Raw genomic sequence first — 24,081 nt, 5'->3', positions numbered from 1 at the left:
CCTAAATTGTCAATACAATCCGACGAAAAAGCCCCGATACGGACATCCAAGGTTGTGTGAAAGGAAATTAGACGACCAAACTAGGATCCTCAGGAGAGTATCGGAGAAGGCGATGGCGACCCACTCCAGTACTCTTGCCTGGAAAACGCCCTGGAGGGAGGAGCCTGGTAGGCTGCAGGCCATGGGGTCGCGCAGAGTCAGACACGACTGAAGTGACTTAGGCGCAGCGGCAGCAGCAGGACAGTATGCTATTGGGAATACAACAACACACACAGATCCAGATCGATGGAATAAAGTTGAGGGTCCAGAAACAAACCCCGGCATCCATGGTCAACTCATCTCTGACACAAAAGGGGAGAATATCCAAATGGGAACAAGAAAGCCTCTTCAATAAATGTCCATGGGAAAACCAGACAGCTACATCTGAAGAACGCTATTGGTTTTGATCTCACACCACCTCAATATCGGGGGAAAACCTCACCCTAAAGACTGATGTCATGAGACAGCTAGAAAGAAGCGTAGGTCAAAGGCTCCTTAACATCAGAGTCTCCTTGCCATTTGCTGGGCGGAGGTAGAAATGGGTCTCTTCAAGTAAGGGAAAGAGGAAAACGAAGTACGCCAATGGGTTTCCATCCAATGGAACCTCTTCACAACAGAGAAGCTAAGCATTCAGAAATGCAAAAGATGGGAAACGGAACATGAGAGACTCCTTGCAAGTGGTGTATCTGAGAAGGGGTTCATATGGAAAGAGACGAAGAATGCACAGCACTCAGATTCCAAGAAACACCACCACCACCCTTGACCCTTCCCCCATGACCAACTCCGACCTAAAGCCTTTCTCTCCCTCTAACCTATCCCTAAAACATAACCCTCATCTAATCATATACATGTGCATTCCTAGCATCCATCCATCCACACACGAGAGAGAAAGAGGAAGACACAGACTGAATCGAGAAGGGAAAAGAGAGGGACACAGACAGAGAGAGACACGGAACCAAAGACAGGAAAGGAATCGACGGTCCAGACTTTTCATCAATCTGTCTCGAAGGTAGAAGCAATGACAGCGCCCATCCACCCCAGAAGGGGGAAAAGGACGGAAAGTTTGGAGAGGAAAAGACAAGAACGCAGGGAGCCATTAGAAGCTCAGCCACCCGCAGAAGCCGAGCTGGGACACTTGAACAGAATCTCAATGGAAACAGAGGACCAGAAAGTTGGCTACTCTTTTCTATAAGAGAGGGAGACCTTCGAGTCTTCCTTTCGCGCCTCCAACTTGGATGCGGGGTCTCAAAACACTCAGGAGGGGGAGTGCCTTTTCCTGGGTACCACGGCGCATCCAGGCCTCGTTCTGCCCCATTCTGTGCTGTGTCAGCCCTGGATGGAGTCTTTCTTTCTGAAGTCTCAGCGCACAAGCTCCACGTGATATCGGCCCCAGGTGGAAAGGCATGGAGCTGCTCGTAGGCCGACAGACCTAGGAAGCAGATGGGAGAATGACCCCCACTCTGCAGATGGAGAGACTGGGGAAACCCTGAGGGGAATACGCTTGTCCAGGGCCACACCACTTATGAGAAGAAGGAGCCTGGTCTGAGAGCAGCGGGGTCCTCGGAGCTCAGGCCCTGGCTGCACCCAGGCCTCCCCAGGGCTGTGGGCTGGGCTGTGTGGCTGTCACTGTGCCTGCACATGGCCTAAGGGGGGTGGTCGAGCAGTCAGAAACCCAGAGATTCCCTTGGGAAGTTTTGGGGAAGGGACCTCAGCACGAACCCCAGGAAATGATGTCACCTGCCGGCAACAGAACCCAACAGAACCCGCAACCCGTGTATCCAGGCCTCCAGAGCGGAGAGGAGCCCCCAGCCAGATCACTTGCTGCCAGGATGTTCTGCTGTTTGCCCCTGCCCAGAGGCCGGGGCCTCAGGAGAGCTCATAGGCAGTGTGCGTGGGCACCCTGTCGACGTTGGCTCAGGGCACCCCCGAGAGGCCTCTGGCCCTTTGCCCGGAGAAACAGAAAGGTAACACGGGGAGCCCCAGGCCGGGCCAGCCCACCTCTCCCATGCCACCCGGAAACACCGGGTCCTTTGCCTGTGTGTGTGGATGCGGGTTTCTCGGGGTGTGTCTCCCTCAAGGAAGCCCAGGCGGATGTGGGGTCAGAAGCCTGCGGGCAAGTTGTGTCCACACCCCAGGGGAGAGCAGGCTGGCTGGGATGGGGAGAGTGCGGGCAGCGCCGGCCGCCCAGGCTGGCCTCACACCCTCAGGTGGGTCTCTTTCGTCCCGGGTGGGGATCTGAGCAGACACACGTCTCTGACCCTTCTGGGAAGAGAAGTTCGAGCAGGCAGAAGCAGCGGCTCCACTGGCCAGGCCCAGCTCGGAAAAGTCCCAGCATGGCTGGCTGACGGTCACTGTCGTTGCAGAGCTTCCCACGTGATGAGGCCGAGGACGGGGACACCCCGTCCACCTCCCGGAGGGAGGGGTCGGAGCACCACCCCCCCGCCCCTGAGGCCCAGTGCAGGCTCCAGGTGAGCGTGCCCACGGAGGCATCAGCCCCACCGGGGGCGAAGCGGAGGCGGGGAAGGCCTGCTGCCGAGACACCACACAGGATACACCCGGCGGCCCAGTCTGAGGCTGCCACGGAGCTCAGCACACCCGGCTCCGACCCAGAGTCCCGAGAACCCCAGCCTCTGAGGCAGCAGGAGGACCTGGAGCCCAGCACGCCAGAGCACAGAGGTGAGGACGCTGGGGCTGGTGCACGGGAGTGTGTGGGGAGGGGGTGCTGAGCTACACAGGGACGAGTCCCCGAAAGATGCTGCTGGGCCTGCAGCAAGCGCTGGCCTCACACCCCCACCCCCTTCTTGCACACTTCAGTCCCAAAAGACATCCGACCCTGGGTATTCTTTGGGAATCTCTTGGAAGCTTTCTGTCCCGGGATACGCACATGCCAAGGCTGGCCTGTGGGCAAACTTTGCTTCTCCCCCAGCTCTAGCACTGGCCTCCAACTGGAACCAGGCTCCACTTCCCAGACCTGTCCCTACAGAGGTGGTGGCTCCAGGTGCAGGACCCAGGGATCCACCGAGGGCAGATGGAGAACCGAGACTTGCCCTCGCAGAGACACCAGGCCAGCTGGGTTCTGGCCAGCACACCGGGCACATCGGATCTCCGTGCCTGCAGGACCCCCAGCCCCAGGCACTGATGTCCCACCCCCTCAGCCAGAACCTCCACCTCCACGTGCACCTGTACCTGCTCGGGCTTTGGCAGGAGAACCCGAGGCAGAGGAGGAGTCACCGCCTCGGCAGGGAGAGCCTGCCCTGGCTCCCGCGCAACACCCAGACGCCGACGATGACTCACCCACCCCTGCAGGAAGAACGAGCCCCCGCTCTGGACAGAGACCCAGAGCCCTTGCCGGAAACACCACGTCCAGGGGAGCGGTCGGCTCTGCCGCCTCCATCCCTGTCGGCTCACCGTGGACGCTGTCAACTCGGTCTGCCCCCAGGGGACATGGAGTTCCTTTCCCCTGAACTGCTTTGCATTTGGTTTGTTTCCACCTTTCTGGTGATGTTTTATTTTTTGTATGGTTTCCTGTATTTTTGTTGGTTAAGTTGGGAACTTGTTGGTTAAGTTAGTAAACTTTTTCATCATTGTTGCAATTTGGGAACACTGTTGTGTAACTCTGGTGATACTGTGTTACCATCACCACTTTGTGGTTTCAGACCCGTTTGATCTTTATGCCCCACCCCCCAACAAAGCCTGGATTCAAGGCAAGCACGCCCTGTTCATCCCTCCCCCCGATCCTGAACACAATTTCATCTTTTCTTTCTGCATTCCTTCCTATATTCTTGGTGTCCCCAATCAATGACTCTCAGTGAAATGACTGAAGGAGTTTCTTTCGGACTCTCCACCTACTGTAAGACTCCATTGGAGAGTTCTCATTTTTATGTCATTTGAACTAGCCTTTGATAGCTGACAGGACGGTGTACGTCCTTTCAAGATATCATGTGCCAAACGAAGCCCTTTTGGCAAATGCCATCATTATCTCCAGGCAGGCATTGCTGTTTGAAGGGTGACATCTCAGCCAGAAGGCAGAGGCTGAGCTCCTCTTGTTGCACCAGCTCCCAAAAGAAGCCAAGAAAGGGAGCTGGAACAACAAACCACCCCAACGCCCAGGAAAGCGTTCTTCACGACAGAAGGCTAGAAAATGACCCAACAACCTTGTGGCCCAGAACCCCTCTAGAAAAATCACTGTTCCATAAAAAAGAGAAACACGTGGGAAGTTCCAAGGAGAGGCAATGCCCATGGCCAGTGTACTTTAGAGACGGCCTGACCGCTCCGGGGAAGACACGCACCGACGGAACCCCTTGGGAAACAGCAGTGAGAGTCCTCACCGTCGTAAGGGTTTCCTCTGGGGACAACCTGCCCTGGGCACCACATGAGGGAGCAGACCGGCTTCTCTTCCTCTGCCCCCACACCATTCACTCATGAAGGCAGCTCAGGTGTTCTCATGCCCTGCCTGCCTGCCTGCCTGCCTGGCTCATCCGTGAGCTGTGACCACCTCCAGGGCAGGACTCCACCTTCTCCTCTCTGTGTACCGTGAATCTGCACACAGTGGGCTTTCAGAACCTTAGGAGACTTGAGCCATTCCCACTCGAGCCAGAACCCTCCCCAGGAAGGAAAACGGCTGTGGAGTCATTTTGGCCCCAGCACTGGTTCCGAAAGCCTGGCGGCTCCTACAGCCTCTACGGTGTGAAGAGGGAGGTCCCTTTTGACAGAGCTTTCCGGCTGTCAGATCTAAGCTGTTGTTTCACTGTCAGCTGTGTCTCTTCCGTTGCAGCCAGGTGGGCCACGCTGCTCCAAAGGGGCTCACAAGCTGAGTGGCAAGGGAGGTATTGAGCGGACAGGGATGGCTACAACGTGCTGCAAACTGAGTGAGGGTCCCCACAATCCTCAGCAAAGGTCGGTGGTGTGCAAGTGGGGAGTAGAGGGCTCCCAAGTTCCAAAGGAAGGGAGGTACTCGGGAGCTAAAGCCCTTGGCTGCTGTGGTAGCAGCTGCAGATGGCAGCTCGTCCACAGTGCACTTCGAATGAGGTCATATGAGCGGGACTCTGGAAATGGCTCCGAAATCAAGAGAAAGGGGTCAGGGTATGTGGGAATCCGGCGGGGGTGGGGGGTGGATGAAGGAAGGTGTCCTTCCTCTCTCCAGTGCAATTTGGTTTGGTGAGTCTCAAAGCTACCAGATGGCACTTCCCAAGTCAGGCCCCCGCAGGAATCAGGGTGGGCTGCGTGCCTCAGCGCCTGCTACAGGGACAAGCCACACCAGTGGCCTCCCTGAGCTCAAATGGCCGGATCTGGGGGTTCTGTCTGGGTGCACACCTCCTTGCTCTGGCCAAGTTCCCCCCTTCTCTGAGCACCAGCTTCATCCTCTCGAATGAGGACATCGATTGCTACCTTGGCACGTTACTCCCTTCATCCTGTGAAGACTCATTAGGCTTATCCTACAATTACTAGCTGGCCCGAAGAGATATCTCCTGAATCCAGATTAAGCTGGAGTCTCCCAGGCTCATCTGGCATGTCTTCCCTGAAGTCTGCCAAAACCCACACCCTTGCATTTCCAGGGACTCCCCTTAGCCAGCTGGGCAGAAAACCCAGCATGGTTCAAACAAGCTGACAGACAAGCGGGAGAGGACTCACGGGCAGACAGCCTCCCTCAGGTCTCGGGTGGAGCTCTGGGACCACAGCAGCAGCGGGCCATCTCAGACCCTGGGCTCAGCAGCGCCCTCATTCTCAGGCCGGCGGCTCTGCCCTGAGGGGAGCAGGAAGGTCACCAACTGCCGCAGGCGGACCTCAAGCCCCTCCCACTGCTGGAGCCTGACCTCCCCCGGCCCCACCCCTTCCCCTACCCCAGCAGGACGAGAGCTCGTCTTCCCCTGGCTTCCAACGTGAGGCCCGGCCCCGGGCCCCGATTGGGCACTGCCCCAGTGCGGAGCCAATCACAGTGGCCAGGGAGGTGGAACGCACCGATTGGCCAGGGCCAGGTCATGTGACCATACTCCCCAGGAAACTCAAACCTTACCAAGATTCCCTAACAAACCAATGAACAAAATTATCCAGTAAAGGCAAACCGTACTTTTTAATGAGGCCAATGTCACAGAAAAAAAAAAAAAATCCTTCACAATGAACTGCTCAAGGAAGCTACTAAATAAGCTTTCAGAAAAGTTAAGACGTTTTTTTTTTTTTAATAGGGTGACGGAGAGCTATACCTTTCCCATCTATGTGAATTTAGGTTTAAACTAGATTTCCCTCGGCTATTATATAAGATAAAAAACCCCACATCACCCCCTTTCACTCCCCCCACCCCCAAAAAGTGTTTTAGTCTATTGAATTTTTGTGTCCTCAGTTGTGTCTGATTCACGGCAACTCACGAACTCTACACAGCCAGGCTCTTCCGTCCATGGAATTCAGGGCAATTTTTTTCTGTCACAGCAAATGCCCACCCTGGGTGATCCAAAGGCAAGGGCTCAGAGGCTCCTGAGAGTCTAACTCCTTTCAGCCGAGAACAGAGCTGGCTCCTCACTGGGATGCCTGTGGCCTGGGGCTCCCAGAGGGGAGAGCAGCACTCGCCCCACCGTGTGGTCACTGCTGGAAGTGCAGGCTGCTCCTCACTCCCCCTTGACAGTGTCCCTGAGGGCAGAACAGTGTGAATCTACTCAAGGTGGAAACGCAAACTCCGATGCAACCAAACTTCCCACGAGGTCTCCAAAACCACTCAGGAACAGGGAATTGGAAACTGCAGGGCATGACATGAATGGAGATGGAGACTTGACACCTTACACCGAGTTCACTTCCAGTTATCCCTAGACAAAGTTTCCATGAAAACTTGTCACAAATCTAGAAGAACAATGAGCAGAAACCGGACACGTGCTTTGAGTCTTCACACACAAAACAAAAAGGCAGCCCACAAAACAACCCAGAGAATACAGTGGACTTTGCAAAATCAAAGATATCTACTGTGGGAAAGACCTCATTACAAAAGCAAAAGACAGGTCATACATCGCGAGACGAATGAGTGGAAACACAAAGCTTCTCAAGGATGTGTCTCCAAACAGACAAAGAACACCAACACGACAAGCCTGTGAAAACTAGGGAAAGGTCTGAAGGGACAGCAGACTGAGGAAGACACACACAGCGTATCCCGGATGATGTCCAGCACTGAGGGCCTGAAGAAACAACAGTCTAGTTGCACTCCCTCAGGCCTGTGTGACCCTGGATGAGGCCTCTGTTTCCCGGTGGCTCTGAGAGATGGACAGGGAGGAAGGGGAAGAGAAATCACTTGCATTTCTAATACTCACAGCAAAGTCTTCCAATGAGAAGGGAATTATCACCCCCACTGACAATGCCATTCACTGAAGTGATACCCACGAGTCCATCTAACCCAGAAGGGAAGGAAGGACCTGTTCTCACAAAACGGCGAGAGATGGAAGAAGGAAGATCAAGCCCACACCAACCACTGGAAAGAGAAGCTGTGCTCAGGGCTTGAAAGAATTCCTATTGGGAAAATGATGTCACAGCCCCACAAGGCAATCCACAGCTTCGATGCTATTCCTCCCAAAATGCCAATGCATTTTCGCACCGAACAAAGAATTGCAAAAGGGGTACGGAAACAGAAAAGAGCCTAAATTGTCAATACAATCCGACGAAAAAGCCCCGATACGGACATCCAAGGTTGTGTGAAAGGAAATTAGACGACCAAACTAGGATCCTCAGGAGAGTATCGGAGAAGGCGATGGCGACCCACTCCAGTACTCTTGCCTGGAAAACGCCCTGGACGGAGGAGCCTGGTAGGCTGCAGGCCATGGGGTCGCGCAGAGTCAGACACGACTGAAGTGACTTAGGCGCAGCGGCAGCAGCAGGACAGTATGCTATTGGGAATACAACAACACACACAGATCCAGATCGATGGAATAAAGTTGAGGGTCCAGAAACAAACCCCGGCATCCATGGTCAACTCATCTCTGACACAAAAGGGGAGAATATCCAAATGGGAACAAGAAAGCCTCTTCAATAAATGTCCATGGGAAAACCAGACAGCTACATCTGAAGAACGCTATTGGTTTTGATCTCACACCACCTCAATATCGGGAAAAAACCTCACCCTAAAGACTGATGTCATGAGACAGCTAGAAAGAAGCGTAGGTCAAAGGCTCCTTAACATCAGAGTCTCCTTGCCATTTGCTGGGCGGAGGTAGAAATGGGTCTCTTCAAGTAAGGGAAAGAGGAAAACGAAGTACGCCAATGGGTTTCCATCCAATGGAACCTCTTCACAACAGAGAAGCTAAGCATTCAGAAATGCAAAAGATAGGAAACGGAACATGAGAGACTCCTTGCAAGTGGTGTATCTGAGAAGGGGTTCATATGGAAAGAGACGAAGAACGCACAGCACTCAGATTCCAAGAAACACCACCACCACCCTTGACCCTTCCCCCATGACCAACTCCGACCTAAAGCCTTTCTCTCCCTCTAACCTATCCCTAAAACATAACCCTCATCTAATCACATACATGTGCATTCCTAGCATCCATCCATCCTCACACGAGAGAGAAAGAGGAAGACACAGACTGAATCAAGAAGGGAAAAGAGAGGGACACAGCCAGAGAGAGACACGGAACCAAAGAGAGGAATGGAGTCGATGGTCCAGACGTTTCATCAATCTGTCTCGAAGGTAGAAGTAATGACAGCGCCCATCCACCCCAGAAGGGGGAAAAGGACAGAAGCTTTGGAGAGGAAAAGACAAGAACGCAGGGAGCCATTAGAAGCTCAGCCACCCGCAGAAGCCGAGCTGGGACACTTGAACAGAATCTCAATGGAAACAGAGGACCAGAAAGTTGGCTACTCTTTTCTATAAGAGAGGGAGACCTTCGAGTCTTCCTTTCGCGCCTCCAACTTGGATGCGGGGTCTCAAAACACTCAGGAGGGGGAGTGCCTTTTCCTAGGTACCACGGCGCATCCAGGCCTCGTTCTGCCCCATTCTGTGCTGTGTCAGCCCTGGATGGAGTCTTTCTTTCTGAAGTCTCAGCGCACAAGCTCCACGTGATATCGGCCCCAGGTGGAAAGGCATGGAGCTGCTCGTAGGCCGACAGACCTAGGAAGCAGATGGGAGAATGACCCCCACTCTGCAGATGGAGAGACTGGGGAAACCCTGAGGGGCATACGCTTGTCCAGGGCCACACCACTTATGAGAAGAAGGAGCCTGGTCTGAGAGCAGCGGGGTCCTCGGAGCTCAGGCCCTGGCTGCACCCAGGCCTCCCCAGGGCTGTGGGCTGGGCTGTGTGGCTGTCACTGTGCCTGCACATGGCCTAAGGGGGGTGGTCGAGCAGTCAGAAACCCAGAGATTCCCTTGGGAAGTTTTGGGGAAGGGACCTCAGCACGAACCCCAGGAAATGATGTCACCTGCCGGCAACAGAACCCAACAGAACCCGCAACCCGGGTATCCAGGCCTCCAGAGCGGAGAGGAGCCCCCAGCCAGATCACTTGCTGCCAGGATGTTCTGCTGTTTGCCCCTGCCCAGAGGCCGGGGCCTCAGGAGAGCTCACAGGCAGTGTGCGTGGGCACCCTGTCGACGTTGGCTCAGGGCACCCCCGAGAGGCCTCTGGCCCTTTGCCCGGAGAAACAGAAAGGTAACACGGGGAGCCCCAGGCCGGGCCAGCCCACCTCTCCCATGCCACCCGGAAACACCGGGTCCTTTGCCTGTGTGTGTGGATGCGGGTTTCTCGGGGTGTGTCTCCCTCAAGGAAGCCCAGGCGGATGTGGGGTCAGAAGCCTGCGGGCAAGTTGTGTCCACACCCCAGGGGAGAGCAGGCTGGCTGGGATGGGGAGAGTGCGGGCAGCGCCGGCCGCCCAGGCTGGCCTCACACCCTCAGGTGGGTCTCTTTCGTCCCGGGTGGGGATCTGAGCAGACACACGTCTCTGACCCTTCTGGGAAGAGAAGTTCGAGCAGGCAGAAGCAGCGGCTCCACTGGCCAGGCCCAGCTTGGAAAAGTCCCAGCATGGCTGGCTGACGGTCACTGTCGTTGCAGAGCTTCCCACGTGATGAGGCCGAGGACGGGGACACCCCGTCCACCTCCCGGAGGGAGGGGTCGGAGCACCACCCCCCCGCCCCTGAGGCCCAGTGCAGGCTCCAGGTGAGCGTGCCCACGGAGGCATCAGCCCCACCGGGGGCGAAGCGGAGGCGGGGAAGGCCTGCTGCCGAGACACCACACAGGATACACCCGGCGGCCCAGTCTGAGGCTGCCACGGAGCTCAGCACACCCGGCTCCGACCCAGAGTCCCGAGAACCCCAGCCTCTGAGGCAGCAGGAGGACCTGGAGCCCACCACGCCAGAGCACAGAGGTGAGGACGCTGGGGCTGGTGCACGGGAGTGTGTGGGGAGGGGGTGCTGAGCTACACAGGGATGAGTTCCCGAAAGATGCTGCTGGGCCTGCAGCAAGCGCTGGCCTCACACCCCCACCCCCATCTTGCACACTTCAGTCCCAAAAGACATCCGACCCTGGGTATTCTTTGGGAATCTCTTGGAAGCTTTCTGTCCCGGGATACGCACATGCCAAGGCTGGCCTGTGGGCAAACTTTGCTTCTCCCTCAGCTCTAGCACTGGCCTCCAACTGGAACCAGGCTCCACTTCCCAGACCTGTCCCTACAGAGGTGGTGGCTCCAGGTGCAGGACCCAGGGATCCACCGAGGGCAGATGGAGAACCGAGACTTGCCCTCGCAGAGACACCAGGCCAGCTGGGTTCTGGCCAGCACACCGGGCAGATCGGATCTCCGTGCCTGCAGGACCCCCAGCCCCAGGCACTGATGTCCCACCCCCTCAGCCAGAACCTCCACCTCCACGTGCACCTGTACCTGCTCGGGCTTTGGCAGGAGAACCCGAGGCAGAGGAGGAGTCACCGCCTCGGCAGGGAGAGCCTGCCCTGGCTCCCGCGCAACACCCAGACGCCGACGATGACTCACCCACCCCTGCAGGAAGAACGAGCCCCCGCTCTGGACAGAGACCCAGAGCCCTTGCCGGAAACACCACGTCCAGGGGAGCGGTCGGCTCTGCCACCTCCATCCCTGTCGGCTCACCGTGGACGCTGTCAACTCGGTCTGCCCCCAGGGGACATGGAGTTCCTTTCCCCTGAACTGCTTTGCATTTGGTTTGTTTCCACCTTTCTGGTGATGTTTTATTTTTTGTATGGTTTCCTGTATTTTTGTTGGTTAAGTTGGGAACTTGTTGGTTAAGTTAGTAAACTTTTTCATCATTGTTGCAATTTGGGAACACTGTTGTGTAACTCTGGTGATACTGTGTTACCATCACCACTTTGTGGTTTCAGACCCGTTTGATCTTTATGCCCCACCCCCCAACAAAGCCTGGATTCAAGGCAAGCACGCCCTGTTCATCCCTCCCCCCGATCCTGAACACAATTTCATCTTTTCTTTCTGCATTCCTTCCTATATTCTTGGTGTCCCCAATCAATGACTCTCAGTGAAATGACTGAAGGAGTTTCTTTCGGACTCTCCACCTACTGTAAGACTCCATTGGAGAGTTCTCATTTTTATGTCATTTGAACTAGCCTTTGATAGCTGACAGGACGGTGTACGTCCTTTCAAGATATCATGTGCCAAACGAAGCCCTTTTGGCAAATGCCAACATTATCTCCAGGCAGGCATTGCTGTTTGAAGGGTGACATCTCAGCCAGAAGGCAGAGGCTGAGCTCCTCTTGTTGCACCAGCTCCCAAAAGAAGCCAAGAAAGGGAGCTGGAACAACAAACCACCCCAACGCCCAGGAAAGCGTTCTTCACGACAGAAGGCTAGAAAATGACCCAACAACCTTGTGGCCCAGAACCCCTCTAGAAAAATCACTGTTCCATAAAAAAGAGAAACACGTGGGAAGTTCCAAGGAGAGGCAATGCCCATGGCCAGTGTACTTTAGAGACGGCCTGACCGCTCCGGGGAAGACACGCACCGACGGAACCCCTTGGGAAACAGCAGTGAGAGTCCTCACCGTCGTAAGGGTTTCCTCTGGGGACAACCTGCCCTGGGCACCACATGAGGGAGCAGACCGGCTTCTCTTCCTCTGCTCCCACACCATTCACTCATGAAGGCAGCTCAGGTGTTCTCATGCCCTGCCTGCCTGCCTGCCTGCCTGCCTGGCTCATCCGTGAGCTGTGACCACCTCCAGGGCAGGACTCCACCTTCTCCTCTCTGTGTACCGTGAATCTGCACACAGTGGGCTTTCAGAACCTTAGGAGACTTGAGCCATTCCCACTCGAGCCAGAACCCTCCCCAGGAAGGAAAACTGCTGTTGGGTCCTTTTGGCCCCAGCACTGGTTCCGAAAGCCTGGCGGCTCCTACAGCCTCTACGGTGTGAAGAGGGAGGTCCCTTTTGACAGAGCTTTCCGGCTGTCAGATCTAAGCTGTTGTTTCACTGTCAGCTGGGTCTCTTCCGTTGCAGCCAGGTGGGCCACGCTGCTCCAAAGGGGCTCACAAGCTGAGTGGCAAGGGAGGTATTGAGAGGACAGGGATGGCTACAACGTGCTGCAAACTGAGTGAGGGTCCCCACAATCCTCAGCAAAGGTCTGTGGTGTGCAAGTGGGGAGTAGAGGGCCCCCAAGTTCCAAAGGAAGGGAGGTACTCGGGAGCTAAAGCCCTTGGCTGCTGTGGTAGCAGCTGCAGATGGCAGCTCGTCCACAGTGCACTTCGAATGAGGTCATATGAGCGGGACTCTGGAAATGGCTCCGAAATCAAGAGAAAGGGGTCAGGGTATGTGGGAATCCGGCGGGGGTGGGGGGTGGATGAAGGAAGGTGTCCTTCCTCTCTCCAGTGCAATTTGGTTTGGTGAGTCTCAAAGCTACCAGATGGCACTTCCCAAGTCAGGCCCCCGCAGGAATCAGGGTGGGCTGTGTGCCTCGGCCCCTGCCACAGGGACAAGCCACACCAGTGGCCTCCCTGAGCTCAAATGGCCGGATCTGGGGGTTCTGTCTGGGTGCACACCTCCTTGCTCTGGCCAAGTTCCCCCCTTCTCTGAGCACCAGCTTCATCCTCTCGAATGAGGACATCGATTGCTACCTTGGCACGTTACTCTCTTCATCCTGTGAAGACTCATTAGGCTTATCCTACAATTACTAGCTGGCCCGAAGAGATATCTCCTGAATCCAGATTAAGCTGGAGTCTCCCAGGCTCATCTGGCATGTCTTCCCTGAAGTCTGCCAAAACCCACACCCTTGCATTTCCAGGGACTCCCCTTAGCCAGCTGGGCAGAAAACCCAGCATGGTTCAAACAAGCTGACAGACAAGCGGGAGAGGACTCACGGGCAGACGGCCTCCCTCAGGTCTCGGGTGGAGCTCTGGGACCACAGCAGCAGCGGGCCATCCCAGCCCCTGGGCTCAGCAGCGCCCTCATTCTCAGGCCGGCGGCTCTGCCCTGAGGGGAGCAGGAAGGTCACCAACTGCCGCAGGCGGACCTCAAGCCCCTCCCACTGCTGGAGCCTGACCTCCCCCGGCCCCACCCCTTCCCCTACCCCAGCAGGACGAGAGCTCGTCTTCCCCTGGCTTCCAACGTGAGGCCCGGCCCCGGGCCCCGATTGGGCACTGCCCCAGTCCGGAGCCAATCACAGTGGCCAGGGAGGTGGAACGCACCGATTGGCCAGGGCCAGGTCATGTGACCATACTCCCCAGGAAACTCAAATATTACCAAGATTCCCTAACAAACCAATGAACAAAATTATCCAGTAAAGGCAAACCGTACTTTTTAATGAGGCCAATGTCGCAGAAAAAAAAAAAATCCTTCACAATGAACTGCTCAAGGAAGCTACTAAATAAGCTTTCAGAAAAGTTAAGACTTTTTTTTTTTTTTAAATAGGGTGACGGAGAGCTATACCTTTCCCATCTATGTGAATTTAGGTTTAAACTAGATTTCCCTCGGCTATTATATAAGACAAAAACCCCCACATCACCCCCTTTCACTCCCCCCACCCCCAAAAAGTGTTTTAGTCTATTGAATTTTTGTGTCCTCAGTTGTGTCTGATTCACGGCAACTCACGAACTCTACACAGCCAGGCTCTTCCGTCCATGGAATTCAGGGCAATTTTTTTCTGTCACAGCAAATGCCCACCCTGGGTGATCCAAAGGCAAGGGCTCAGAGGCTCCTGAGAGACTAACTCCTTTCAGCTGAGCACAGAGCTGGCTCCTCACTGGGATGCCTGTGGCCTGGGGCTCCCAGAGGGGAGAGCAGCACTCGCCCCACCGTGTGGTCACTGCTGGAAGTGCAGGCTGCTCCTCACTCCCCCTTGACAGTGTCCCTGAGGGCAGAACAGTGTGAATCTACTCAAGGTGGAAACGCAAACTCCGATGCAACCAAACTTCCCACAAGGTCTCCAAAACCACTCAGGAACAGGGAATTGGAAACTGCAGGGCATGACATGAATGGAGATGGAGACTTGACACCTTACACCGAGTTCACTTCCAGTTATCCCTAGACAAAGTTTCCATGAAAACTTGTCACAAATCTAGAAGAACAATGAGCAGAAACCGGACACGTGCTTTGAGTCTTCACACACAAAACAAAAAGGCAGCCCACAAAACAACCCAGAGAATACAGTGGACTTTGCAAAATCAAAGATATCTACTGTGGGAAAGACCTCATTACAAAAGCAAAAGACAGGTCATACATCGCGAGACGAATGAGTGGAAACACAAAGCTTCTCAAGGATGTGTCTCCAAACAGACAAAGAACACCAACACGACAAGCCTGTGAAAACTAGGGAAAGGTCTGAAGGGACAGCAGACTGAGGAAGACACACACAGAGTATCCCGGATGATGTCCAGCACTGAGGGCCTGAAGAAACAACAGTCTAGTTGCACTCCCTCAGGCCTGTGTGACCCTGGATGAGGCCTCTGTTTCCCGGTGGCTCTGAGAGATGGACAGGGAGGAAGGGGAAGAGAAATCACTTGCATTTCTAATACTCACAGCAAAGTCTTCCAATGAGAAGGGAATTATCACCCCCACTGACAATGCCATTCACTGAAGTGATACCCACGAGTCCATCTAACCCAGAAGGGAAGGAAGGACCTGTTCTCACAAAACGGCGAGAGATGGAAGAAGGAAGATCAAGCCCACACCAACCACTGGAAAGAGAAGCTGTGCTCAGGGCTTGAAAGAATTCCTATTGGGAAAATGATGTCACAGCCCCACAAGGCAATCCACAGCTTCGATGCTATTCCTCCCAAAATGCCAATGCATTTTCGCACCGAACAAAGAATTGCAAAAGGGGTACGGAAACAGAAAAGAGCCTAAATTGTCAATACAATCCGACGAAAAAGCCCCGATACGGACATCCAAGGTTGTGTGAAAGGAAATTAGACGACCAAACTAGGATCCTCAGGAGAGTATCGGAGAAGGCGATGGCGACCCACTCCAGTACTCTTGCCTGGAAAACGCCCTGGACGGAGGAGCCTGGTAGGCTGCAGGCCATGGGGTCGCGCAGAGTCAGACACGACTGAAGTGACTTAGCCGCAGCGGCAGCAGCAGGACAGTATGCTATTGGGAATACAACAACACACACAGATCCAGATCGATGGAATAAAGTTGAGGGTCCAGAAACAAACCCCGGCATCCATGGTCAACTCATCTCTGACACAAAAGGGGAGAATATCCAAATGGGAACGAGAAAGCCTCTTCAATAAATGTCCATGGGAAAACCAGACAGCTACATCTGAAGAATGCTATTGGTTTTGATCTCACACCACCTCAATATCGGGGAAAAACCTCACCCTAAAGACTGATGTCATGAGACAGCTAGAAAGAAGCGTAGGTCAAAGGCTCCTTAACATCAGAGTCTCCTTGCCATTTGCTGGGCGGAGGTAGAAATGGGTCTCTTCAAGTAAGGGAAAGAGGAAAACGAAGTACGCCAATGGGTTTCCATCCAATGGAACCTCTTCACAACAGAGAAGCTAAGCATTCAGAAATGCAAAAGATGGGAAACGGAACATGAGAGACTCCTTGCAAGTGGTGTATCTGAGAAGGGGTTCATATGGAAAGAGACGAAGAATGCACAGCACTCAGATTCCAAGAAACACCACCACCACCCTTGACCCTTCCCCCATGACCAACTCCGACCTAAAGCCTTTCTCTCCCTCTAACCTATCCCTAAAACATAACCCTCATCTAATCATATACATGTGCATTCCTAGCATCCATCCATCCACACACGAGAGAGAAAGAGGAAGACACAGACTGAATCGAGAAGGGAAAAGAGAGGGACACAGACAGAGAGAGACACGGAACCAAAGAGAGGAAAGGAGTCGACGGTCCAGACTTTTCATCAATCTGTCTCGAAGGTAGAAGCAATGACAGCGCCCATCCACCCCAGAAGGGGGAAAAGGACGGAAGGTTTGGAGAGGAAAAGACAAGAACGCAGGGAGCCATTAGAAGCTCAGCCACCCGCAGAAGCCGAGCTGGGACACTTGAACAGAATCTCAATGGAAACAGAGGACCAGAAAGTTGGCTACTCTTTTCTATAAGAGAGGGAGACCTTCGAGTCTTCCTTTCGCGCCTCCAACTTGGATGCGGGGTCTCAAAACACTCAGGAGGGGGAGTGCCTTTTCCTGGGTACCACGGCGCATCCAGGCCTCGTTCTGCCCCATTCTGTGCTGTGTCAGCCCTGGATGGAGTCTTTCTTTCTGAAGTCTCAGCGCACAAGCTCCACGTGATATCGGCCCCAGGTGGAAAGGCATGGAGCTGCTCGTAGGCCGACAGACCTAGGAAGCAGATGGGAGAATGACCCCCACTCTCCAGATGGAGAGACTGGGGAAACCCTGAGGGGCATACGCTTGTCCAGGGCCACACCACTTATGAGAAGAAGGAGCCTGGTCTGAGAGCAGCGGGGTCCTCGGAGCTCAGGCCCTGGCTGCACCCAGGCCTCCCCAGGGCTGTGGGCTGGGCTGTGTGGCTGTCACTGTGCCTGCACATGGCCTAAGGGGGGTGGTCGAGCAGTCAGAAACCCAGAGATTCCCTTGGGAAGTTTTGGGGAAGGGACCTCAGCACGAACCCCAGGAAATGATGTCACCTGCCGGCAACAGAACCCAACAGAACCCGCAACCCGTGTATCCAGGCCTCCAGAGCGGAGAGGAGCCCCCAGCCAGATCACTTGCTGCCAGGATGTTCTGCTGTTTGCCCCTGCCCAGAGGCCGGGGCCTCAGGAGAGCTCACAGGCAGTGTGCGTGGGCACCCTGTCGACGTTGGCTCAGGGCACCCCCGAGAGGCCTCTGGCCCTTTGCCCGGAGAAACAGAAAGGTAACACGGGGAGCCCCAGGCCGGGCCAGCCCACCTCTCCCATGCCACCCGGAAACACCGGGTCCTTTGCCTGTGTGTGTGGATGCGGGTTTCTCGGGGTGTGTCTCCCTCAAGGAAGCCCAGGCGGATGTGGGGTCAGAAGCCTGCGGGCAAGTTGTGTCCACACCCCAGGGGAGAGCAGGCTGGCTGGGATGGGGAGAGTGCGGGCAGCGCCGGCCGCCCAGGCTGGCCTCACACCCTCAGGTGGGTCTCTTTCGTCCCGGGTGGGGATCTGAGCAGACACACGTCTCTGACCCTTCTGGGAAGAGAAGTTCGAGCAGGCAGAAGCAGCGGCTCCACTGGCCAGGCCCAGCTCGGAAAAGTCCCAGCATGGCTGGCTGACGGTCACTGTCGTTGCAGAGCTTCCCACGTGATGAGGCCGAGGACGGGGACACCCCGTCCACCTCCCGGAGGGAGGGGTCGGAGCACCACCCCCCCGCCCCTGAGGCCCAGTGCAGGCTCCAGGTGAGCGTGCCCACGGAGGCATCAGCCCCACCGGGGGCGAAGCGGAGGCGGGGAAGGCCTGCTGCCGAGACACCACACAGGATACACCCGGCGGCCCAGTCTGAGGCTGCCACGGAGCTCAGCACACCCGGCTCCGACCCAGAGTCCCGAGAACCCCAGCCTCTGAGGCAGCAGGAGGACCTGGAGCCCAGCACGCCAGAGCACAGAGGTGAGGACGCTGGGGCTGGTGCACGGGAGTGTGTGGGGAGGGGGTGCTGAGCTACACAGGGACGAGTCCCCGAAAGATGCTGCTGGGCCTGCAGCAAGCGCAGGCCTCACACCCCCACCCCCTTCTTGCACACTTCAGTCCCAAAAGACATCCGACCCTGGGTATTCTTTGGGAATCTCTTGGAAGCTTTCTGTCCCGGGATACGCACATGCCAAGGCTGGCCTGTGGGCAAACTTTGCTTCTCCCCCAGCTCTAGCACTGGCCTCCAACTGGAACCAGGCTCCACTTCCCAGACCTGTCCCTACAGAGGTGGTGGCTCCAGGTGCAGGACCCAGGGATCCACCGAGGGCAGATGGAGAACCGAGACTTGCCCTCGCAGAGACACCAGGCCAGCTGGGTTCTGGCCAGCACACCGGGCAGATCGGATCTCCGTGCCTGCAGGACCCCCAGCCCCAGGCACTGATGTCCCACCCCCTCAGCCAGAACCTCCACCTCCACGTGCACCTGTACCTGCTCGGGCTTTGGCAGGAGAACCCGAGGCAGAGGAGGAGTCACCGCCTCGGCAGGGAGAGCCTGCCCTGGCTCCCGCGCAACACCCAGACGCCGACGATGACTCACCCACCCCTGCAGGAAGAACGAGCCCCCGCTCTGGACAGAGACCCAGAGCCCTTGCCGGAAACACCACGTCCAGGGGAGCGGTCGGCTCTGCCGCCTCCATCCCTGTCGGCTCACCGTGGACGCTGTCAACTCGGTCTGCCCCCAGGGGACATGGAGTTCCTTTCCCCTGAACTGCTTTGCATTTGGTTTGTTTCCACCTTTCTGGTGATGTTTTATTTTTTGTATGGTTTCCTGTATTTTTGTTGGTTAAGTTGGGATTAGTAAACTTTTTCATCATTGTTGCAATTTGGGAACACTCTTGTGTAACTGGTGATACTGTGTTACCATCACCACTTTGTGGTTTCAGACCCGTTTGATCTTTATGCCCCACCCCCCAACAAAGCCTGGATTCAAGGCAAGCACGCCCTGTTCATCCCTCCCCCCGATCCTGAACACAATTTCATCTTTTCTTTCTGCATTCCTTCCTATATTCTTGGTGTCCCCAATCAATGACTCTCAGTGAAATGACTGAAGGAGTTTCTTTCAGACTCTCCACCTACTGTAAGACTCCATTGGAGAGTTCTCATTTTTATGTCATTTGAACTAGCCTTTGATAGCTGACAGGACGGTGTACGTCCTTTCAAGATATCATGTGCCAAACGAAGCCCTTTTGGCAAATGCCATCATTATCTCCAGGCAGGCATTGCTGTTTGAAGGGTGACATCTCAGCCAGAAGGCAGAGGCTGAGCTCCTCTTGTTGCACCAGCTCCCAAAAGAAGCCAAGAAAGGGAGCTGGAACAACAAACCACCCCAACGCCCAGGAAAGCGTTCTTCACGACAGAAGGCTAGAAAATGACCCAACAACCTTGTGGCCCAGAACCCCTCTAGAAAAATCACTGTTCCATAAAAAAGAGAAACACGTGGGAAGTTCCAAGGAGAGGCAATGCCCATGGCCAGTGTACTTTAGAGACGGCCTGACCGCTCCGGGGAAGACACGCACCGACGGAACCCCTTGGGAAACAGCAGTGAGAGTCCTCACCGTCGTAAGGGTTTCCTCTGGGGACAACCTGCCCTGGGCACCACATGAGGGAGCAGACCGGCTTCTCTTCCTCTGCCCCCACACCATTCACTCATGAAGGCAGCTCAGGTGTTCTCATGCCCTGCCTGCCTGCCTGCCTGCCTGGCTCATCCGTGAGCTGTGACCACCTCCAGGGCAGGACTCCACCTTCTCCTCTCTGTGTACCGTGAATCTGCACACAGTGGGCTTTCAGAACCTTAGGAGACTTGAGCCATTCCCACTCGAGCCAGAACCCTCCCCAGGAAGGAAAACGGCTGTGGAGTCATTTTGGCCCCAGCACTGGTTCCGAAAGCCTGGCGGCTCCTACAGCCTCTACGGTGTGAAGAGGGAGGTCCCTTTTGACAGAGCTTTCCGGCTGTCAGATCTAAGCTGTTGTTTCACTGTCAGCTGTGTCTCTTCCGTTGCAGCCAGGTGGGCCACGCTGCTCCAAAGGGGCTCACAAGCTGAGTGGCAAGGGAGGTATTGAGAGGACAGGGATGGCTACAACGTGCTGCAAACTGAGTGAGGGTCCCCACAATCCTCAGCAAAGGTCGGTGGTGTGCAAGTGGGGAGTAGAGGGCCCCCAAGTTCCAAAGGAAGGGAGGTACTCGGGAGCTAAAGCCCTTGGCTGCTGTGGTAGCAGCTGCAGATGGCAGCTCGTCCACAGTGCACTTCGAATGAGGTCATATGAGCGGGACTCTGGAAATGGCTCCGAAATCAAGAGAAAGGGGTCAGGGTATGTGGGAATCCGGCGGGGGTGGGGGGTGGATGAAGGAAGGTGTCCTTCCTCTCTCCAGTGCAATTTGGTTTGGTGAGTCTCAAAGCTACCAGATGGCACTTCCCAAGTCAGGCCCCCGCAGGAATCAGGGTGGGCTGCGTGCCTCAGCGCCTGCTACAGGGACAAGCCACACCAGTGGCCTCCCTGAGCTCAAATGGCCGGATCTGGGGGTTCTGTCTGGGTGCACACCTCCTTGCTCTGGCCAAGTTCCCCCCTTCTCTGAGCACCAGCTTCATCCTCTCGAATGAGGACATCGATTGCTACCTTGGCACGTTACTCCCTTCATCCTGTGAAGACTCATTAGGCTTATCCTACAATTACTAGCTGGCCCGAAGAGATATCTCCTGAATCCAGATTAAGCTGGAGTCTCCCAGGCTCATCTGGCATGTCTTCCCTGAAGTCTGCCAAAACCCACACCATTGCATTTCCAGGGACTCCCCTTAGCCAGCTGGGCAGAAAACCCAGCATGGTTCAAACAAGCTGACAGACAAGCGGGAGAGGACTCACGGGCAGACAACCTCCCTCAGGTCTCTGGTGGAGCTCTGGGACCACAGCAGCAGCGGGCCATCTCAGACCCTGGGCTCAGCAGCGCCCTCATTCTCAGGCCGGCGGCTCTGCCCTGAGGGGAGCAGGAAGGTCACCAACTGCCGCAGGCGGACCTCAAGCCCCTCCCACTGCTGGAGCCTGACCTCCCCCGGCCCCACCCCTTCCCCTACCCCAGCAGGACGAGAGCTCGTCTTCCCCTGGCTTCCAACGTGAGGCCCGGCCCCGGGCCCCGATTGGGCACTGCCCCAGTCCGGAGCCAATCACAGTGGCCAGGGAGGTGGAACGCACCGATTGGCCAGGGCCAGGTCATGTGACCATACTCCCCAGGAAACTCAAACCTTACCAAGATTCCCTAACAAACCAATGAACAAAATTATCCAGTAAAGGCAAACCGTACTTTTTAATGAGGCCAATGTCACAGAAAAAAAAAAAAATCCTTCACAATGAACTGCTCAAGGAAGCTACTAAATAAGCTTTCAGAAAAGTTAAGACGTTTTTTTTTTTTTAATAGGGTGACGGAGAGCTATACCTTTCCCATCTATGTGAATTTAGGTTTAAACTAGATTTCCCTCGGCTATTATATAAGACAAAAAACCCCACATCACCCCCTTTCACTCCCCCCACCCCCAAAAAGTGTTTTAGTCTATTGAATTTTTGTGTCCTCAGTTGTGTCTGATTCACGGCAACTCACGAACTCTACACAGCCAGGCTCTTCCGTCCATGGAATTCAGGGCAATTTTTTTCTGTCACAGCAAATGCCCACCCTGGGTGATCCAAAGGCAAGGGCTCAGAGGCTCCTGAGAGTCTAACTCCTTTCAGCCGAGCACAGAGCTGGCTCCTCACTGGGATGCCTGTGGCCTGGGGCTCCCAGAGGGGAGAGCAGCACTCGCCCCACCGTGTGGTCACTGCTGGAAGTGCAGGCTGCTCCTCACTCCCCCTTGACAGTGTCCCTGAGGGCAGAACAGTGTGAATCTACTCAAGGTGGAAACGCAAACTCCGATGCAACCAAACTTCCCACGAGGTCTCCAAAACCACTCAGGAACAGGGAATTGGAAACTGCAGGGCATGACATGAATGGAGATGGAGACTTGACACCTTACACCGAGTTCACTTCCAGTTATCCCTAGACAAAGTTTCCATGAAAACTTGTCACAAATCTAGAAGAACAATGAGCAGAAACCGGACACGTGCTTTGAGTCTTCACACACAAAACAAAAAGGCAGCCCACAAAACAACCCAGAGAATACAGTGGACTTTGCAAAATCAAAGATATCTACTGTGGGAAAGACCTCATTACAAAAGCAAAAGACAGGTCATACATCGCGAGACGAATGAGTGGAAACACAAAGCTTCTCAAGGATGTGTCTCCAAACAGACAAAGAACACCAACACGACAAGCCTGTGAAAACTAGGGAAAGGTCTGAAGGGACAGCAGACTGAGGAAGACACACACAGAGTATCCCGGATGATGTCCAGCACTGAGGGCCTGAAGAAACAACAGTCTAGTTGCACTCCCTCAGGCCTGTGTGACCCTGGATGAGGCCTCTGTTTCCCGGTGGCTCTGAGAGATGGACAGGGAGGAAGGGGAAGAGAAATCACTTGCATTTCTAATACTCACAGCAAAGTCTTCCAATGAGAAGGGAATTATCACCCCCACTGACAATGCCATTCACTGAAGTGATACCCACGAGTCCATCTAACCCAGAAGGGAAGGAAGGACCTGTTCTCACAAAACGGCGAGAGATGGAAGAAGGAAGATCAAGCCCACACCAACCACTGGAAAGAGAAGCTGTGCTCAGGGCTTGAAAGAATTCCTATTGGGAAAATGATGTCACAGCCCCACAAGGCAATCCACAGCTTCGATGCTATTCCTCCCAAAATGCCAATGCATTTTCGCACCGAACAAAGAATTGCAAAAGGGGTACGGAAACAGAAAAGAGCCTAAATTGTCAATACAATCCGACGAAAAAGCCCCGATACGGACATCCAAGGTTGTGTGAAAGGAAATTAGACGACCAAACTAGGATCCTCAGGAGAGTATCGGAGAAGGCGATGGCGACCCACTCCAGTACTCTTGCCTGGAAAACGCCCTGGACGGAGGAGCCTGGTAGGCTGCAGGCCATGGGGTCGCGCAGAGTCAGACACGACTGAAGTGACTTAGGCGCAGCGGCAGCAGCAGGACAGTATGCTATTGGGAATACAACAACACACACAGATCCAGATCGATGGAATAAAGTTGAGGGTCCAGAAACAAACCCCGGCATCCATGGTCAACTCATCTCTGACAGAAAAGGGGAGAATATCCAAATGGGAACAAGAAAGCCTCTTCAATAAATGTCCATGGGAAAACCAGACAGCTACATCTGAAGAACGCTATTGGTTTTGATCTCACACCACCTCAATATCGGGAAAAAACCTCACCCTAAAGACTGATGTCATGAGACAGCTAGAAAGAAGCGTAGGTCAAAGGCTCCTTAACATCAGAGTCTCCTTGCCATTTGCTGGGCGGAGGTAGAAATGGGTCTCTTCAAGTAAGGGAAAGAGGAAAACGAAGTACGCCAATGGGTTTCCATCCAATGGAACCTCTTCACAACAGAGAAGCTAAGCATTCAGAAATGCAAAAGATAGGAAACGGAACATGAGAGACTCCTTGCAAGTGGTGTATCTGAGAAGGGGTTCATATGGAAAGAGACGAAGAACGCACAGCACTCAGATTCCAAGAAACACCACCACCACCCTTGACCCTTCCCCCATGACCAACTCCGACCTAAAGCCTTTCTCTCCCTCTAACCTATCCCTAAAACATAACCCTCATCTAATCACATACATGTGCATTCCTAGCATCCATCCATCCTCACACGAGAGAGAAAGAGGAAGACACAGACTGAATCAAGAAGGGAAAAGAGAGGGACACAGCCAGAGAGAGACACGGAACCAAAGAGAGGAATGGAGTCGATGGTCCAGACGTTTCATCAATCTGTCTCGAAGGTAGAAGTAATGACAGCGCCCATCCACCCCAGAAGGGGGAAAAGGACAGAAGCTTTGGAGAGGAAAAGACAAGAACGCAGGGAGCCATTAGAAGCTC

General features: G+C 54.7%; 1 protein-coding gene and 1 long non-coding RNA gene across 2 annotated transcripts in view; one reads left to right on the top strand and one right to left on the bottom strand.

Moving 5' to 3' along the window:
- The window catches only part of LOC145530002 (uncharacterized), a 1,493,464-nt gene that overhangs the window by 1,098,061 nt on the left and 371,322 nt on the right, over positions 1-24,081 (bottom strand). The window contains exons 50-52 of the long non-coding RNA XR_014071397.1: positions 20,958-21,069; positions 13,325-13,436; positions 5,671-5,782 (exon numbers count right to left, since the gene is read on the bottom strand). This is a non-coding gene — a long non-coding RNA (uncharacterized LOC145530002). The remainder of the gene's footprint in view (positions 1-5,670; positions 5,783-13,324; positions 13,437-20,957; positions 21,070-24,081) is intronic.
- On the top strand, positions 1,834-3,640 carry LOC145529938 (uncharacterized). Its single transcript, XM_081550709.1, has 3 exons — positions 1,834-2,003; positions 2,403-2,715; positions 2,966-3,640. Exons 1-3 carry the CDS (start codon positions 1,869-1,871, stop codon positions 3,601-3,603), a joined length of 1,086 nt encoding a protein of 361 aa, XP_081406835.1. The 5' UTR covers positions 1,834-1,868; the 3' UTR covers positions 3,604-3,640.

Source organism: Giraffa tippelskirchi, chromosome 12 (genome assembly GCF_054371585.1).
Source record: "Giraffa tippelskirchi isolate mGirTip1 chromosome 12, T2T-mGirTip1v1.2.pri, whole genome shotgun sequence".
Lineage (NCBI taxonomy): Eukaryota > Metazoa > Chordata > Mammalia > Artiodactyla > Giraffidae > Giraffa > Giraffa tippelskirchi.
The sequence above is the reverse complement of the archived record's forward strand: the minus strand, read 5'-3'. Positions and strand labels throughout refer to the sequence as shown.

Excerpts from the sequence above, each read along its gene's own strand:
- LOC145529938 (XM_081550709.1), top strand. The coding sequence starts at position 1,869 with ATGTTCTGCTGTTTGCCCCTGCCCAGAGGCCGGGGCCTCAGGAGAGCT. Across the intron at positions 2,004-2,402 it reads TTGCCCGGAGAAACAGAAAG|AGCTTCCCACGTGATGAGGC; the intron begins GTAACACGGGGA and ends CTGTCGTTGCAG. Across the intron at positions 2,716-2,965 it reads CAGCACGCCAGAGCACAGAG|CTCTAGCACTGGCCTCCAAC; the intron begins GTGAGGACGCTG and ends CTTCTCCCCCAG.